Source organism: Echeneis naucrates, chromosome 16 (assembly GCF_900963305.1).
Source record: "Echeneis naucrates chromosome 16, fEcheNa1.1, whole genome shotgun sequence".
Classification (NCBI taxonomy): Eukaryota; Metazoa; Chordata; class Actinopteri; order Carangiformes; family Echeneidae; genus Echeneis; species Echeneis naucrates.
The window spans coordinates 3,714,721-3,732,947 of NC_042526.1; the positions used below are offsets into that span (position 1 = coordinate 3,714,721).

At 42.2% G+C, this 18,227-nt stretch overlaps 1 protein-coding gene across 1 annotated transcript; it reads left to right on the plus strand.

Moving 5' to 3' along the window:
- The first annotated feature begins 1,547 nt into the window (after positions 1-1,547).
- Positions 1,548-15,857, plus strand: klhdc4 (kelch domain containing 4). Its single transcript, XM_029523829.1, has 15 exons — positions 1,548-1,724; positions 2,482-2,620; positions 5,020-5,332; positions 5,992-6,083; positions 6,209-6,287; positions 6,607-6,705; positions 7,045-7,181; positions 7,438-7,530; positions 7,675-7,837; positions 7,939-8,017; positions 8,125-8,333; positions 8,732-8,960; positions 9,025-9,228; positions 9,430-9,567; positions 11,047-15,857. The coding sequence occupies exons 3-15, from the start codon at positions 5,234-5,236 to the stop codon at positions 11,217-11,219; spliced, it is 1,794 nt and encodes a 597-aa protein (XP_029379689.1). The 5' UTR covers positions 1,548-1,724; positions 2,482-2,620; positions 5,020-5,233; the 3' UTR covers positions 11,220-15,857.
- The last annotated feature ends 2,370 nt before the right edge of the window (positions 15,858-18,227 follow it).

Here is an 18,227-nt window from a genome sequence, read left to right on the forward strand (position 1 = left end):
TTACGACAGTCGTGCACATAACAGACAAAACTGTCAAACTGTTGTGGTTTATATTTTGGCTCGTTTTTTTTTTTTTGCTCCTGTTTCCCCTGCCCCTACTCCTTGCATTTTTTCCCAGTGTGCATTTCTGCTCTCCTCCTCCGGTAGCTGAGGAGGCACACTTGCCCTGCATTTACTGGCATTCAGCCCACTACAGACACCCTCCTTGGATTTCTCTACAGTGCCGGAGTATCCTGCCTGTTTGGTGATCTCTTGCGGTTATTCCTGTTGTTCCCAGTTCCCTTGTTTTTTTTTCTTCTTCTGTTTTTGTTCAGGTTACGTGGTGTGTCTCTGTCAGCCTTGCCTCTGCCTCACTCTTGGTTCTTTGTGTGATTTTCATTCAGGCTTGTTAGGCCAGCCTCGCCTTTTGTAATCTCTCACTGTTGTTGCTTTGTCCTCTTCGAACATGAAGTTCGGTCTCCGGTTTCACTTTTTGTGTACTTGTTGTAAAAAAAGACTTGGTTTTTCCAAATCTGTTTCTGCATTGGGGTTCAGTTTTTTGGTGAGCCCTGACTAGATAGACGTAATTAAAATATAATCCCTCTCTCATTCAGAAACCTTGTGTGTCTTTGGAGTAAAACCAAACATCACCTTTAATTGAGCTATCATTTGAATTACATGTCGTAAAGTAGCATAAGTAAACACCAAGCACCTCGTTCCTCCCAGAGTGGATTTTTATCTGGCACGACAAACATTTCTTGAAAGTGAGCCACCCTTGAAGTGCAGATGAGCACTTTACGACGCCACCAGTCGTGCACATAACAGACAAAACTGTCAAACAATATTATCACCTCACAGCAGCCTCACATTTATTTATAACTCATAACTCACACCTGACGTCACGGCTCCTGCAGGACAAAAAAGAGGTGAATAGTTTGAGTAGCAAGTGTAACCAAAAGAAGAGTGACGGACAGAAACTCAAATTTATTAAATAACAGCAAGAAACAATTAATTTAAACTTGTGTAACTCAAAATCCATATCCAAATATCAAAAATCGTACCTGTGCACATATGTTCAAGAAACCACACTGTTTTTTAATTAGAAATAAGCCTGAGAATTAAACTGCGGTATTTTAAAAGTGACTCTTTCTGTCTCTGTATAGTAACACAGGTGACTTCTTACTGGGCGTGATTTTACTCCACTTTATTGTGTACTTTCTATTTTTCCCACACTCTGCTGCTGCTGATAAAGTGTGAGAGGAAACCAGATAGAGCAGATCAACAAACAGTCTGAATCCACACAAGCATTCGATCACTGTTTGTCTTTCTCTGTTGTGTGTACAAAGCAGTACAGAGGAAGACGATGTGAAACATGCGCACACAAATCAGTGTGTTTGTGTGTGTGGTTTGGTGGTTTGGTTTTACTTTCTTGGTATTTTGGATTTTTTACTCCCCCATGTTTACGTCTGTGTGAAATTGGGGAAGCTCGGATGGAGGTGCGACATTTTGACCAGGACACCTGAGGAATAAAATCATTTAGATTAGGAAACCAAACCTGAGAGAAGAAACTAAAGAGAGCACGGGAAATTAGGATGTGTAGGCGCAGCTCCTGCCTTGCAGGTTAGTGTAATTAGTTAGTCATAACCTTGGTGTGGGCATGAGCGATTAAACTAACTAGGGCGGAGAAGAGTGAAAAGAAGATTCATCGATGAATGTAACACCAGAAAATCAGGAATGGGCTGCAGGTGAGAGTGAACATCAGTCCTGCAGCGAGACCTTCAGAGTCAGACATCTGTCTTGGGATCAGAGGGAAGAATAAAGGAAACATTTTTTGCTGAATATCTTAAAGAGAAAATTTGTGCTGGTTGAAAGTCAGAAGTCCCATAAAAAGCAGAACTATGCGGTCAGATTGAACGTGTGACCGAATTCAAAGGTTGTCATAGTTTTAAAGCTGTTTTTTGTTTTTTTCAATCCAGTCTGGACCAGCTGCTGTGAACTTCCAGAGTGTGACAGATGTAACCTGTTCTTTGATTGTCAGTCGATGCTAAAATAAACACTTACTGCCTGGTATAAGTAGTTTATTATCTACAACGTTTTGATTTAAATATAACTGAGGCCTGAAGTTCTGCATCAGTGAAGCTGAGACATTTTAAGTGACAATGTTAAAGTCCATCTTTATCTGCAGGCAATGTTTAACTACAAATACATGTTTGAAACATATAATTGGTTTCAATGGTTTCATCTGAATCACAACAACAGAACAAAGATGTGTTGAAGCAGAGTGAGCACTTATTGGCAGCTCCAAACATGGCTGATGAAACAGATGGGGGACAATTTGAGCTCAGAATAGATATGTGATTTTCTTCCGTGTACGTCGTTGTCTTTGTTTTCTGAGCAAAGGGATTTTATTGGTTTTCCATTTTAGTTTGTGCGGTGGCTGCAACAGTGACTTTTTAAAAATCTGTTATGATCACAGCTGAGGTAATTTCCTATCTATTACAGCGCTCATCTCATCACTTCTGTCCTTTATCCTGTCCCTCCGGCATCAGTCATGACCAGACGCTCCAGCTAACAGGCAGACGGTACAGTCTCGAGGGCAGTATTGACGCAGTGGTGCTGAGTCACAAAAGCATTTGAACCTGTGAGTTAGTGTGTCTCTGCATGTGTGTGTGTGTGTGTGTGTGTGTTCACATCGAGGGGCCCAGGTTGTAAAGCAGCCATCTGTTCTGATGTCTTCATTAGAGTAAACAACATTTCTTCAGGGAGGACGCCCACCTTCCCTTTTTAGGCTTGATGACCTGAGCCTGAAAAGTGCCGGTGTTGTTTATAATTACAAGTCAGGCTGTATTTTGTCATGAGTCAAGTCGCATTAAGCAAAAGTCAAATTAAACCAAATGAAGTCAGCTGAAATCAGGATAAGTACAATTATGTCAGTCCGTTTATATGAAAGTCCAGGACAGTTTATCATTTAGAGTATTTTTAACCATCAGAGGCTTCATGGATGGACATTTATTTGATTTAAGAGAGCCTTTGGGGCACCGAAGTTCCTCATTAACACACCTCATCACCATCAAAAGAGGAGCAGGAGGCAAGCCTGCATATCCAGTCCTCTGCTCTCCATCTCATTTCTACATGATCCCATCAAATAATAAAACTGCTCAGAAAAATACCTTTAAAAGCATTTTTTTTTTTTCTGTTTTTATTGAAATTTCACTAGTTAAGAACAAATTAATGAACCTAACTGGTACAGAGTGAAGACATAAACTGCCCGAGGAAAAGTAAATGTAAATTTTAAAGAAATAATAAAATAAATTATAGCGAGATGAAGAAATTGCCTGCAGCTATAGAATTAAATTAAGCCTTGAAAGTTAATGCAAATTTCTGGCTGTACAAAGGGAGTGTCGCTTCACGCACTGCTGCATCACCATGCTAATGACAAAGTAATGAAGATGTTTAAATAAAGACTCAAACATCAGAACAGACGAGGCGGTCAGCTCACTCCCACCTCGTGAGTCTGGCTCGGTCCTTCTTGTCGTCATCCATCTGCAGTATTTCTGCTTTCTGTTTTATTTTGATAACATGTGATAAACTGTGTGGTGGCCCCGAGGCACCGAGCTGACACTCACCCATCTTTTACTGTTTGAAGTCACATGATCACACGGGGAGGGTCAAAGAAATTGGTTTTTGAACCTCCCTGTGTGTATGATCACACAGGGAGGGTCAAATCGAACACAAACCAATCATCACACACACACAAACACAAAGAGCTCTTTGTCGTCAGCTGATCCAAGCCTGTGTGTACAAGTGTATATAACCTTTTGTGAGTGCTTGTAGATGCAGGGAAGGAAAATTAATATGCCAATATGCCAACAGATGGCTGGAAAGAGTTGACACCTCCACATTCAGATTCATTCATTTGTGTTGTTTTTTTTTTATCATTGTGAGCTGATGTGAAATAAGTGATGGAGATAACAGTGTCATTTAGCCTGAGAGCGCCGATGACACATCCTCTGTTTGATTATCAAAGCAATATGTATCTGCCATAGTTTTTATTAATTTGACCTTTTCATTTCTGCCCCGGCCAATATTCCTCTGGAATAACAGTCTCTTTACACAAAGCTGGGCTCATTACTCAGCAGCCAGGTGTCAGGCTAGCTTTATCGCTTCATCTACTTCTCAACCACTAACTGCCAAAAGATAAAACACACAAGGCAGCTGGGAGTGGCGTTACTGTCATCTCACTGAATGCTCAGGTTATCCCTGAAGTTTGAGTGTTTTTCGGACACAGCTGCCCCCTTCTGGCTCTAATAAGGATCTCTATTAATGGAAATGCCTCCCTGGCTTCAAGAATCTCCCATTAAATCATTATATTTCAATTGATTCATTTACAAACAACAATAAACAGGATGGATATCTGTTTAAGGCTGTGTGTGTGTGTGTGTGTGTGTGAGTGAGTGTGTTTTATTTGTTTAACTATGAACAAATATCACATCAGGGTGTCAAGACACTTCAGCTCAGTCTCTCTGTGACATTCCTCACCTGCTGAAGACAAAATGGACACGTGTGTCCAAACGCTCACTGCAGCACACAGCGTGTGTAAATACACACAATAAATCTCTGAAGCTCCTTCCCTATCATCAGCAGCTGAGTGTTACATTTTTTTCTGGTTTTGTTTCATTGTTTGTTCATATGTATATTAACTGATACGTCATGTAACTCTACTTTATGAGGTATAACCTTGTGAGTGTGTGTGTGTGTGTGTGTGTGTGTGTGTTTAGACATTGTTGGAACACAAATGAAAACAAACAAAACACATAGAAGCCACAGCATTATTATGGATGTTTATTGGATGTTAAAAACGGTGTTTGTGTCCCTCGACATACGCATGTATCTCTATTTTACAGACACACATCAACATCACACAGAAAGAGGTGTTTGCTTTGAGTTTATCATTAACTGACACATATTTTATGTGTTTCCGTGGCTGCTCAGAATGGCACCATGACGCTGTTTTTATTTTTTTATGACGTGTTTTTGCAGTAAACCGTGTTATGTGTCCTCCTCGGCTCCAGGCGGCGCTGTCTCCTCCGGCAGTCCGGCTTTGTTGACGGAAGGAAATCTGACTTCTCTGAGGAAAGAAAGCATCGACATGCGAGTTTGTTTTGGATTTCCATGTGGCACCAAAGTGTGCTGAATAATTCGTGCAAAAATAGTGAGCTGAAATAATTAACTGTCACTTCGTTTATCAGCCAAAATGGGCAAAAAGGGGAAGAAAGAGAAGAAGGTGAAGGGAGCAGAGAAGACAGCTGCCAAAATGGAGAAGAAGGTTTCCAAGAGGTCCAAAAGAGAGGAGGTGAATTTAACTCAGGATAATGTGATTTAAATCTGAATTTAACTCAGGATAATGTGATTTAAACCTGAATTTATCTCAGAATAATGTGATTTAAATCTGAATTTAACTCAGGATAATGTGATTTAAATCTGAATTTATCTCAGGATAATGTGATTTAAATCTGAATTTAACTCAGGATAATGTGATTTAAATCTGAATTTATCTCAGGATAATGTGATTTAAATCTGAATTTAACTCAGGATAATGTGATTTAAATCTGAATTTATCTCAGGATAATGTGATTTAAATCTGAATTTAACTCAGGATAATGTGATTTAAATCTGAATTTAACTCAGGATAATGTGATTTAAATCTGAATTTAACTCATTATAATGTGATTTAAATCTGAATTTAACTCTGAATGATATGATTTAAATCTGAATTTAACTCTGAATGATATGATTTAAATCTGAATTTAACTCAGGATAATGTCATTTAAATGTGAATTTAACTCAGGATAATGTGATTTAAACCTGAATTTAACTCTGAATAATATTATTTAACTCTGGATAACATTATTGAATATGGACTGACTATCATAGACTAGAATGGTTTAACGTGTTTTAAAATAAACCAACGTGGTTTAATATAGACTAACAGTTTTGTGTTTTTAATCTCAGGAGGATCTGGAAGCTCTTATTGCAGAGTTTCAGACTCTGGACGCGAAGAAGACCCAGGTTGTAGAGACAACATGTCCACCTCCATCACCACGGTAACAGACAACACTATTAACCATGACTGGGAGACTAGCTGACTAGCTGATTAATTAATAACGTTTAAAACAACATCAGGTTTGCCGGCGTGTCTTAGTCTCTGCTTTCACGTCATCCTTTTCAGGTTGAATGCGTCTTTCTCTCCTCATCCTGAGAAAGATGAGCTCATCCTGTTTGGAGGAGAGTTGTTCAACGGAAAGAAGGTAGTTAAAAGCTCACTTCTCTACATCAGCGAGGTCTTCACATTAACGTGAACTGTTTAAATATGTCTAAAGACAGAGAGGTGAGCCTCTGTAAAGGGGAAGCAACCTACGTTTTTGTGGTAAACAATCCGTGAACTAAGTTTCTGGTTCAGTTTGAAGATCATCACAAATCTACACACTGCTGTGTTAAGTTGAGCTCTTGAGCTGTAATGAAAATGTTTTCTCAGCAGGATATATTCTTCCTGAATAAAATCTCCAGTATATGAAAATGTTGTTTCATTTTTTAAAATTCTTTCTTTATTTATTTATTTCATTGCAGACTTATTTGTACAACGATTTATTTTTCTACAACATCAAGAAGAACAGCTGGATGAAATCAGAGATCCCCAACCCTCCTCCGCCTCGCTGCTCCCACCAGGTTAAACCCACAAAGCTGATCCTAAAGCTGTTTCTTTCTTTCTTCTTTTTTTTTTCAACACATTGGCTTCTTGCTCTGATGTAGCTTCCAACAACACATCACATCACATCCAAACCAGCAGTTAGATTGGCAGTCTGGTTTTAAAAGTGAACGTGATCAGAGTTGTGAGTCTTCACTTCGCCCACAAGGGGGCAGACTGCCGCTGCACAGATCAGGGGAGAAACAAACATATCAGCAAAGTCATCATGGCCGATGGCCTGTTGAAAGAAAGCAAGGTAAATCTGAGGACATCAGAGTTTATCATGTTATTCTCTTCCTCTGCTTTGCTCCTCCCTTCAGGCGGTGGTGGTTCCCCAGGGTGGGGGCCAGCTCTGGGTATTCGGGGGAGAGTTTGCATCTCCAAATGGGGAACAGTTCTACCATTACAAGGACCTTTGGGTGCTCCACCTGGCGACACACACCTGGGAAAACATTAAGTGATTAGCCATAGTCATAAAAAGCAGATTCAATCATAAATGAACATACTGCATGAACAGTTGTAACGATGAGCAGATTGAATGAATGAAGAAGAGGACCTGAAAGTACTATCGTGGAAAATATATATGAAAATCCTGAGTAAACTTAACTCTTATATAATTAATATCATATTTTTATGAATGAAAACAAATGATTTCCACTTCAACACTTTGAATTTACAACCAGTGCTTAGAAACTACCATTGTGGTTCTCCAGGGCGCCTGGCGGTCCGTCGGGTCGAAGCGGCCACCGGATGGTCCTCAGCAAGAGACAGCTGCTGGTGTTTGGAGGTTTCCATGAGAGCACCAGGTAAGCAGAATTTATTTCATAATGATGCGGGTGATGCGTTCAGTCACATCATCATGATCTTTATATCTGTAATGTTTGAAAGAACTGAATAAAAAAAAAAAAAGCTGTTTTCTAACCTTCTCCATCCTGACCCCTCCCCCTCAGGGACTTTATCTATTACAATGATGTCTACTCTTTCTCCCTGGACACCTTCTCCTGGTCACGCCTCACTCCATCAGGCTCCGCCCCCTCCCCACGCTCTGCATGCCAAATGACCTCCACGCCCGACAGCACAGGTGTCATCATCTACGGGGGCTACTCTAAAGTGGTGAGTGTGCACTTTGATGCTGTGGTTACATGCCCCCCCCCCCCGCCCCCTTAGCTTTTTGTAACATGGTCAGTCCAACACTCTGTTTCGTGTTTGTCCAGAGAGTCAAGAAGGACGTAGAAAAGGGGACCATCCACTCTGACATGTTTCTTCTAAAACGAGACGGTAAAGAAGGCCAAGGTACAAAAACAACCCTTCATGGTAGAAACAAAATTGCTGAGAAAGCCACGAAAGCCAGCTCCAATCCTTCCTGGTGCTTGCTGACTGTCTCTGTGTCTGTCCTCCAGAGAAGTGGTCATGGTCCAGGGTGAACCCCTCTGGTAATAAGCCACCTCGCCGCTCTGGTTTCTCCCTGGCGGTGGGACCGGCGGGGCGGGCAGTGCTGTTTGGTGGCGTTTGTGATGAAGAGGAGGAGGAGACGTTGGAAGGCGACTTCTATAACGACCTGTACCTGTATGACACCGTGAAGAACCGCTGGTTCCCCGGCCAGCTCAGGGTAAGAGCAGAGCCAAAACACACGACAGCATCTTAATGTCGCTACATGCTCGCAATTAAAAACGCACATGCAGTTCTAAAGGCTCTGCAAATAAATCTTCAGATTGATATTCTTTGTCCAACCTAAAAAAACCTGGGGAAAGTGAAGCAGATGAAGTTTTACTTGCCAGTTCAAAAAACTTTACCATCTTGTGAATTCAGGCATTTTATTAATTTAATTGTATTAAAAACACAAACTCTTCGCTCTTGGATTTAGTTAAGGAGAATTTTTCCACCTGCGTCACTTATATTTGATGATATTTATTCACCTACAGCTGTTCAGTTACTTTCTGACTGGGGTCTCTGGCATGTGACCAAAGTGCTGCCATTGATTATTGTTTTTCGTGTTTGTCTTTTTAGGGAAGTAAAACCGAGAAGAAGAAACGTCGACGGGGGAAGAAGGGTGGAGCGGATGGTGAGGAAGTGGAAGAGGAGGAGGAAGGGGAGGGAGCTGCACCTCAAGGACCTACTGAGGTCATCAAAGAGATCGTCGCTGAGGACGGCACAGTGATGACGATTAAGGAAGTGATCCCTGCAGCACAAGACGAGGAAGAGGAGGAGGAAGAGGAAGAGGAAGAGGAGGAAAATGGCAAGACTACACACACAAACTAAGTCAACGCAGTTCAGATTCTCATGAGTCTGCTGATTTCAAGTCTTTATTTCCTCTGATTCAGCCTCCATGCCCCTGGTGGAGCCCTGTCCGAGGTCCAGTGCCATGGCAACAGTGCGTCAGGGCAAACTCTACCTATATGGGGGGATGTTCGAGGTCGGGGACCGCCAGTTCACCCTGAACGACTTCTACTGCCTGGACCTCCACAAGATGGACCAGTGGGAGACTCTGGTTGAAATGGATCCAAGTGAGTCAGCAAGTGAAAGAGAAACTGAAGCGACAGAAAAATGATCAAAGATTTAATCAGCGTCAGCTCAGCGGGTAGCCTAAAGCAGCCGGCGTGTGCTGATTTGTCATGGTTTAAGTATCATCTGAGGAGTTGGAGTGATGATAAGATGGGAGATCAGGGTGTGAGGTTTCATCTGGATTTTTTATTCTTTCTCCACAGAGACGCAGGAGTGGCTGGAAGAGTCTGAGTCAGAGGGCGAGGAGGAGGAGGAGGAGGAGGGGGAGGAGGGGGAGGCGAAAGGACCAAAAGGGGGAGAAGAGGAGGAAGAATCAGAAGAGGAAAGCGACGATGAGGATGGTGAGGGATTAATTCTGAGTGTTCAACTTTCTTTTTCTTGGCCACTTTGCCTTTTCATGTGATCCGTTAGGAGCAACAGGCAAAATATCCAGATTAGGATGCTTGACATTAAACATTCACCAGCCACTTCACTCTGTGGGGGGGTAAAAAAAAAAAGTGAACGCTTGACATCCGCTCCTCCACGTTTGGCTTTTTTTTTTTTTTTTTTTCGGTCTATTTCTGACAGTTTTAATGTGAATGCTCGAGTACAACTCTATGAATTTAAATCGAACATGGGACATTATCCTCACACATTTATTAATTGTATATGTTGCCTCCCCCTGATGATGGTCAGCTTTCACTCTGCCTCCCTGTGTGGCCTTCTAATATAGTCTGACAATATATCTCAGTAGTTATTTAATGTTTTGTACAAGCCTTGCCCTCATCTCACGCTCAACATATTTACTTTTCAGTTGTTTACAGCTCACAATCAATTAAGGGTGCCTTGTGAAAAGTAACACATAAAAGTTGTGTTTACATTCTGTGCTTCTTGCCAAAACCAACTGTGTGTGTCTTTGATATCTAAAAAATGTGTTACTTAAATTTTTATTCCTCATAAATACATAGTAAAGCCAACGGTTGAAAATCCTGCATAGTTTGCTTCCATCTTCTTCTTCTTCTTCTTCTTCTGAGTTTTGTTTGCACACATTTCCTGACACATTAACAGCATCAACTGGTGACAGGCAAAGCAGCCACAATGCGTGTGTGTGTGTGTGTCTGTTCGTGTGTGAGTAAGTGCCAGTGCACATAAACAAAAAGGGGAAGGCACTAATAAAAAACCAGAATAGCTGAAGTCAAAAACTTGACAGGAAAGGAAGAACCTTCAGCGAAACACTGCAGTGCTTTATTCTAAATGCTGCCATCAGCTTGCGTGCTGATATTTGGCAGGTATGATGTTCACTATTTTTATTTTGTGTGCTACCATGGCAACTCTACTCAAGACACAAAATACAGCAGAAGCTGATGAGAATTTGGTGATGATCCAAAGTATTGTGCAGATGAAGATATTTCCCTGATGATGGTGTTCAGTTTCAGCTGCTGCATTAAGGCCGAATCTGGAGTCCCTGTTAAAACTTGTGTTCATGGTGAAAATGAGCAGTGACCTATTAAATTAATGTCACATGGGTCACCTCTGAATAAATATTTTATTGGCTGAGCTATAATCCAGACTTTTACTCCGATGTGGGTCAAACGGTTAACACCAACAGCATCTTGTTGTAAACTCAGAAGTTGTGGAACACAAAGTTATCTTAGTTGTGTTTTTATTTCTACTTTGTGCTCCCATATATCATGTTTGCAGCGTGGTAACACATAAATCAGGCTGAATGATGGTTTCTCTCTGTGCCATCAGTCTGTGGCAGCTGGATTGCAGCTGTTCTGATTAAACTTCACCATGATATTTTCAACAAGTCTCCTTAACCTGTCTAAATGTGTTTTCAGAGGAGGAAGAGCACCCAGCAGTGCAGGACGGGGAGAACGTGACGGATTACCAGCTCCGTACAGAGCAGCACTGGATAGGACTGGCACGAGCCAACATGGGCCCCGACGCCAAGGACAAAAAGGTCGCCAAGGTTGCCCTCGCCATGGCTAAAGTCTTCTATGAGGACCAGTAGTGGAATACACCAAACTGTTAATGTGTGCCTGCGTGCGTGCGTGCGTGTGTAAGTTAGTTATTTTCATATCACAGCACTACAAGTCAGTAATGCCAGTGAAGCCTCAAAACAAAACAAGGAACATTTACTAACCTCCAAATTGAGCAAATTACACTTTTAATTTGTGGGTTTATGTCTACATTAAAAGTGTTATGATGAGTTTTCAACATCAAAGTTTTTCATTTGCAATAAAATGACTCCATGAAAATAATATTTAAAGGTGGGTGATCCCGGGCCAACAGTACTGATCATTGTCAGCCGTTGTGATTTCAAAATGAATATAAGGCTGGGTTTTACTGTGTGTAGTCTTGGTAACTTGGTGATGATGTAGTGAAGGGCCACAGGGCCAAAGTGGTTCGCACTAAGCCTTGAAGATACACGCTCTGCAGGGTTCCATATTTGTGAGTTTCCTCTGGTGGCGAGCATCTTTGTGAGCGCTCTCTGTCACAGGTGGAGCGTGATCTTTGACTGTCTCTTTAGTTTTCGTTTTGCTTTTGCATTGGAATAAAGCCCCACCTGAAAAGGACAGATCAGCCCCAATAACCAAGCCAGCTTTTATTTGGAGGTATGAGCAGAAAGTAGAAAAGTAGAAAGCATAAAATAGTGCAGCTCAAATGAAAACTCATGCCATTTCTTTTCCCTCTGAGTGAACTCTCCTGCTTTGTAGTTGTGCCAACTAAGTTGCTCTATCCTCCCTACGGCGAGATCTGTAGATCGGATGGTTTTCTGTGCCCCCTGCAGATAGTTGGCAGCAACACATTTCCTTTGTGTGAGTTTTCCTCGTCTACAGCAAAGACAGCGGTCTGGAAGGAGAGCGAGAAAGAGAGAAGGAGGATCATCAAGAGATGGAGAGAGACAGGAGGTGAAAAAGAAGGGATGACATGTTAGCAGTGGACGCAGCAGGGAAGTAAAAGGGCGAGGAACATGGGGGGGGGGGGCACAGTATGTCAGACAAGACATCAGTCACTGTGCGAGCACCAGCCTATCCCTGTGTGACCTATTTTATCCTCCATCAGCATGCTGTACGAGGGATGAGGAGAGGCTGATGAATAATAGAGGAGAAGAAGAGATGGATGAGAATGAGGCTGCCTTCCTCTTGTTCACTTCCCCCTCCTCCGCAGCCCTTCTTCCCCTCCTTTTTCCCGCGACCCCCTTTTTTTCTTTTTTAAATTCTAACTCCAGGACAAAAAAAGGACTTTATAAATAACTAAAGATGAGAGATTTTTTTTTTTTCTTTTTTCTTTTTGGTGCGCTGCTGACGTGGCGCCACGTTGTGTCTAACAATCAAAGATACGTCAGAGGAAGTTGTCAGATGGTTAGTCAGAGGAATATTTCTGGCTTTTCCTTAACTTTATCTATTTTATATTGACTGTCCGACCAAAGCGCCTTTGTGTAATAACTGCCCACCCTTAGCTGTGCTCTCTTCATTTGCTTGGAGATGTCACTCCCTGTACAGGAAGACCAGATGGTGAGCAAACACAGAGCTGCTAGAAAAGGCAGGAAAGAGGACATTTGAACTGAGAATCGTCTGAGAGCACGTTTTCGTTTATCTGACTGTGATCCGGCATGGAGACAGTGAGCTTTAACGGTGGGGACAGTCTCATACAGCCCAAGGTATCGCTCAGACTGTTTGTAACTTAACATAATTTCCAGCCATCAGCAGGAATCTCAAATCTGAGATATCATTCTTTGGGTAACTGCCAGTTTCCTGTCCGTTTGAATGACCAATTATGTTTTAGCTCAGAAGTCAGCACTGCGCTGGGTTTGGGTGGACAATGCAGCCAGTATGGATGAGCAGAACCTCCACGGCCAGTAACACACAGCGCCATCTTTGTGTTCGCCGTCAAGCTCACCTGTTGCAGCTGTCCTCCTCTGATGGTGTGATGACGTATAATTTGACTTGTGGAGCTGAGCGGACTGTAACTACACCGACTGTCAGAAATACTCTAGATTCTCTTTTTTAAAAACAAGCTTTTTTTGCATGTGATTCATACTTTGAGCTGAGACGTGACTGGACCTTGATGCATCTATCTTATTATTCACGCGCTCTGCTCTTTACAATATTAAGACCCAGTAATCACCCATGGATGTGTTGGAGCTGGCTTTGACTCTTAAGTGATTCTCTTCACATGATGTCATGGATTTGTGAGCGTGCACACTTGTGTTACTAATTTCTAAACCCTAATCCTTCTGTTGTGGTCAGGAAATCACACTAACCTCACCTCCCCCCGCCTGGCCTCTTATTCACCTGCTTAGCTTCTCTCTATCTGCCTCCTCCACCTCTCTCCCCATATCTTTCTCTGTTTCTCTCTCTCTCCCTACTACCGGTGTGTTTAGAAGCCTAAGCCTTAATCCCCGGCCTCCCAGTGATTTTATTACTGTAATCTGGGCTGGAATTGGTTTAGCACACACTGGCAGACAGAAGGACAAGGACAACAACAGCAACAGGACAGCTGCAGGGAGGGCACGGGGAGAGAGAGAGGAAGAGGAAGGTACAGTCAGGCGGAAGAAAAAGTGGTTTAACATCATTTTAATCACCTGTTTCAATATCAACAAGAAAACTAAAGACCACGTGCACGAACAGAAACATCAGTGGACAATGTCAGAGACATCCATATTTCACCTGCTTTGTTGTGGCTGAATTTACCGTGAATTTAGCGTGTCCAAACGGAGAGCAGTTCAGTTTCAGGAAGACCAACTTGTATTCCTCAGTCCTCCCAAATCAACGTTGACAGCATCCTCACATTCATCAGAGTTAAGCCAGTAGAGGCTTTCTAATCCCTAACAGAGCAGAACAAATCTTAATGTTTACTGCGATGCAAGGAGCGGTGCTGCTTTGTAAGAGGCTCCCTTTGTTTTTCCTAATAAGGTGCTCAGTGGGTTTAGTTGCTAATAGTTGTTTACTTTGCAGAGCTGTAAAATCCCACAAATGAGGATTACACACTATTGATTTGTATCTGGGCATTTGATAAGACTAGAGACAAACTACACTTCCTGGATCTATTTCAGCGTCTCCTCAGAGCTGCAGCTGCGCCACGCAGCGTTTTAGGTCACTGCTGTTTTAACATCTGAATCCCAGTTGAGGTGATTAGTTGATATTGAATGTCCTGGATGCTCCGATACAGACTTTTCACTGCCAACAGACGTGACTCTTTTGTCTAATGAAGATTACATAAGTAGGTTCATTATTTTTATTCCATTATCCGTTCAGAGCAGCCGACTGCAGGTGCTTTCGGGGATTCTGGATGTTTTCACCATCAGCACCTAGTTAAAGATTCACATGGGAATTAATTAGCATCTGGGAGGACGATATCAAATTGTCTGCACCATCCATCTTTGTGCAGACAGACATTTTCTGCTGAACAACAGTAGAAGCTGCAAGTCAAAGTGTCAACTGCCAAGGGAACTAAAAAAAACATCTGTGTTGCACGGCAGCAGTAAAAACTGTGTTTTTCTCCTGCAATGTGCTGCTTTTTGTATTCATGCTGCATTGAAGTCGAACGCTCCAATTTCAGCTCGCTGTGTTGTTGCTTAAGCTGTAAATGAGTCTATGTAGAGTAAGAATTCAATATCAAGCAACACAGCATCAGTTTCCTGTCGTCCTTGATTAGCTCCCCTTCAGCTCCTCAGTGGCCAGCAGTAATAGACTGTAATGTCAATGTGACAATCCGAATCAGACGGTCGACGAGGCTTTGAATCATTGATTTAAAAACCACTGAAACTGATTTATTTTCTCTAGAACTCCATACTCTAGCTAAGCAGGTAAGCAATTAGGTGAGTAAATCAAGTTTTGGTTTCACTGAAGGATCATATTCCTGTTTCTATCAATATCAGCTGATCAATAAGGCGATTGATGCTCACGGAGTCGTTACCAACCCGACTTCCTCAAATGTCCTCGGACTTTTTGATGCTATCAATGAGTAGATAATATGGCAATTTAATATGAATTGTTATCATAATCTCCTGTTTAACTTTGGATGATGTAAACTCATCTCAAGGCTGTTGTGTTTGCAATATGTACCTACAGATATTTAGATGGATCCGGACAATTGGGATTAAACTAGGGCTGCACAACACACGCAAACACACACACAAACTCATATTGTGATTATTTTGGATCTTTTTTTCATTTTATTTTCACTGCAACTGTTTTTTTTTTTTTGTAATGATGATTATGTTGTTTTTTTGTTGCTGGTGCTTGTACCAAACAAGCCCTCATGTCGGAATAATATAATTTAATAGCCAGGACGTCTCTGTATCACAACACTGATGCTTTTTTAAAGCAAATGCGATTTGCATATTGAACTTGGCCACATTGTGCTTTTGATTATTTTTGGAGTAATTGTGCAGCCCTGCAGTAGATTATACCATTTTGGACATGCAGGCAGCTCAGTGTTCAGTGACTGTTCAGAAATAATGGCCTGGTTTCTCTGAAGTGGAACTTCTTAATATATGGTTTCTATAAACGCTGTGGATTTTACAGTATAACAGGGACAACACCTGCATGTTTAACAAGATCTAAATAGCCATTGTTATAGATGACTTCTTCAGCTGCCGGTTAGTTTTCCTTTTCTTTAGAAATAAAAATTGTAAAATGACTAAGGTTAAGTGTGAAGGAATAAATGAACATTTTATAGAAGCTTGCATAATAAACTGGCTGTAATAGCTGATCAAGCCTCATTCGGCAGCGGTGACCAGAAGCAAACTGTGCTGGTCAAAACATCACAGTGTTCAAGGGCAAGTTTGCACCGCGCTTCCTCCTGCTGAACTGTCCTCCTGAGTTTACTCAGTTCAGGTCTGGGCCCCTTCAAATAAAATTGTCTTTATATCATTCTGATGTTTGTCACTGTCCTGCTGCGAAAGCAAACCTCTGCTGGGCTTCAGCAGGTTGACAGCTGCGCCAACTTTATTCTAAAAGATGGTCCCTTCCTGAAGCTGCTGGGATTACATTTCCCCCTTAATGATGAGCTCCTCGGGCCCCCGGGCACCAAAGCTTGATGATGCTTGTATTGTGTTTCACAGCTGGTACGCAGTGCCCTTTACGCCACAGGAAGTGCTGTGTGTTCTTCTGAAATAATTCAACCTCAGTTTCAACAGCTCTCAAAACATTTTCCCAGTCAGGGAGTGTCAAATGGCTCACTGGTAAATTGAAGGCGGACACTGATGCTTTCTTACAGAGCAGAAGCTGATTCGGTAAAATGCTGGGCCATGTTTCCTGACTCAGAAACATGCTAACCAACTCCAACACTTTCTTCAACCTTTTTATATGTTAATCCCATTTAACAGATTTTCCTTTTTTGTCCTCCCCTCTCAGGACAGAAACCTCTCCACTAAATTGTCTCTTATTTATACACAGTTTGTCTGACTGTGGACTGATCAATATCTAAACCCTCTGAGATGACTTCATGACCCTCCAGCTTTAAGCAGATCTGCACTGTAGGCTGTAGGTCTTCTGAGATGTCTTTCTGTGAGGTGTGGTTCTCATCAAAAAAGGCTTTGTGTGAATAGCAAGCTCAAAATATTTGAGTGAGCATTGATCTGCTCCCCCAAAACTTTCATTGATTTGATGAGGATTTCTGGATGAAAGGTTTGTTGGACCGTATCTTAAAAAAATAACGTCATGTTGCATTGAGGAAACTAGAGACGGAGACCATAAACTCATTAGGAAAGGTTTTCCAGCCTGTCAGGTGAGAGTTTGGGCCATTTTTCTGTAAATTTCAATACAATTGGTGCAAAACTTTGAGGTTGACAAAGTGTTTTAGCGAAAACAAGGAGCTCTCCAAAGTTTACGTCTCAATTTCAAACCCGTCCTTGCCCAAATTCAGCCTGTCAACCTGGAATACGTTGTTTGACTCTCCGCTCATAGACAAGAGGTGCATGTGAACAGTTGAATCATTTACTTTTTTGTTATTAGTTAAAATGGATTATTAGATGAAGACCTGACCATATTTTATAATTCATCATTGGTAGGACGGCCTGATGTAGCCCAAATTGGGGGAACAGGCTGTAAACCCTCAATGAAGCCGCACCCGGAGCACCACGGAAAACAGACAAATGGGAATACAGATCAGAAATAGTCATTCAAACATTGGATGAAGGTTGAAGCCAGTTGCATTTTCTTCTACATCATGTGGACAGTTGGCTTGGCTCCACAACTTACAGGACTTACAGCAACTGATACGAATGTCTTGGACATCTTATGGAGTCGGTCCTTTAATGGGTCCTAGCAGTTTTGTCTGCAGGGGCAGGTTCATTTTAACCTGGAGGTAGATCGATGTATGTACAACTGTCATATGCAAACTGTCAGATCCATCGAGCAGGGATGAGGCTGAAGTGAGGTACAGAGAGGGACAGAGGACGGAAAGATAAAAGCTACAGGTGAGGGAGAAAGAGAGACGCCTGTGTCTGTGTGCAGTGTGTGGCTCTTTAAGAGCTGGATTGTGCTATTGAGCATTTGGAGGAAGGGGGGGTCGGCCGGCTGCATTGGAACAGTCCTCTGTAATGAGCAGATTTTCAGAGAGAGAGAGAGAGAGAGATAGCGATTCAGCCATAGGAGGAGAAGAGATTGTAAGACCAAGACAGCAGGCAGGCAGGCAGGCTGTGCGTCAGCCGGCGCTCCGTAGGGAAACAAGGAGACAGGCAGAAGATGCTGAAGAGGACAGAGCACACCATAACAGAATCCTAAAGATGGATGTTATTTCATCAAGCAGGCAGCCTGAAGGCAGCCCACGCAGAGGATAAACTACTTATGGACGCAGTGGATTAAACACCTACAGACAGACTGAGAGGGAGAGGGGGGGGGGGGTCGCAGAAGAGAAATTAATCAGTTCAGTCATTTATTTTCATGGTCTGTGCGTGCGCAACTGCTGTCAGAAAGTGTGTGTGTCTGTGGGTCTGAGTGTGTGTGTCTGCTTGCATACAGTGTGTACGTGCATAAAGCAGGAGACTGCATTGCTGCTCTCCAGCATC

What these genes read in the sequence shown, in the direction of transcription:
- klhdc4 (XM_029523829.1), top strand. Translation starts at nt 5,234, where the DNA reads ATGGGCAAAAAGGGGAAGAAAGAGAAGAAGGTGAAGGGAGCAGAGAAG. An exon ending in AGTTGTTCAACGGAAAGAAG is followed by an intron (nt 6,288 to 6,606) that starts GTAGTTAAAAGC and finishes ATTTCATTGCAG; the next exon opens with ACTTATTTGTACAACGATTT. An exon ending in ACGGGGGCTACTCTAAAGTG is followed by an intron (nt 7,838 to 7,938) that starts GTGAGTGTGCAC and finishes GTGTTTGTCCAG; the next exon opens with AGAGTCAAGAAGGACGTAGA.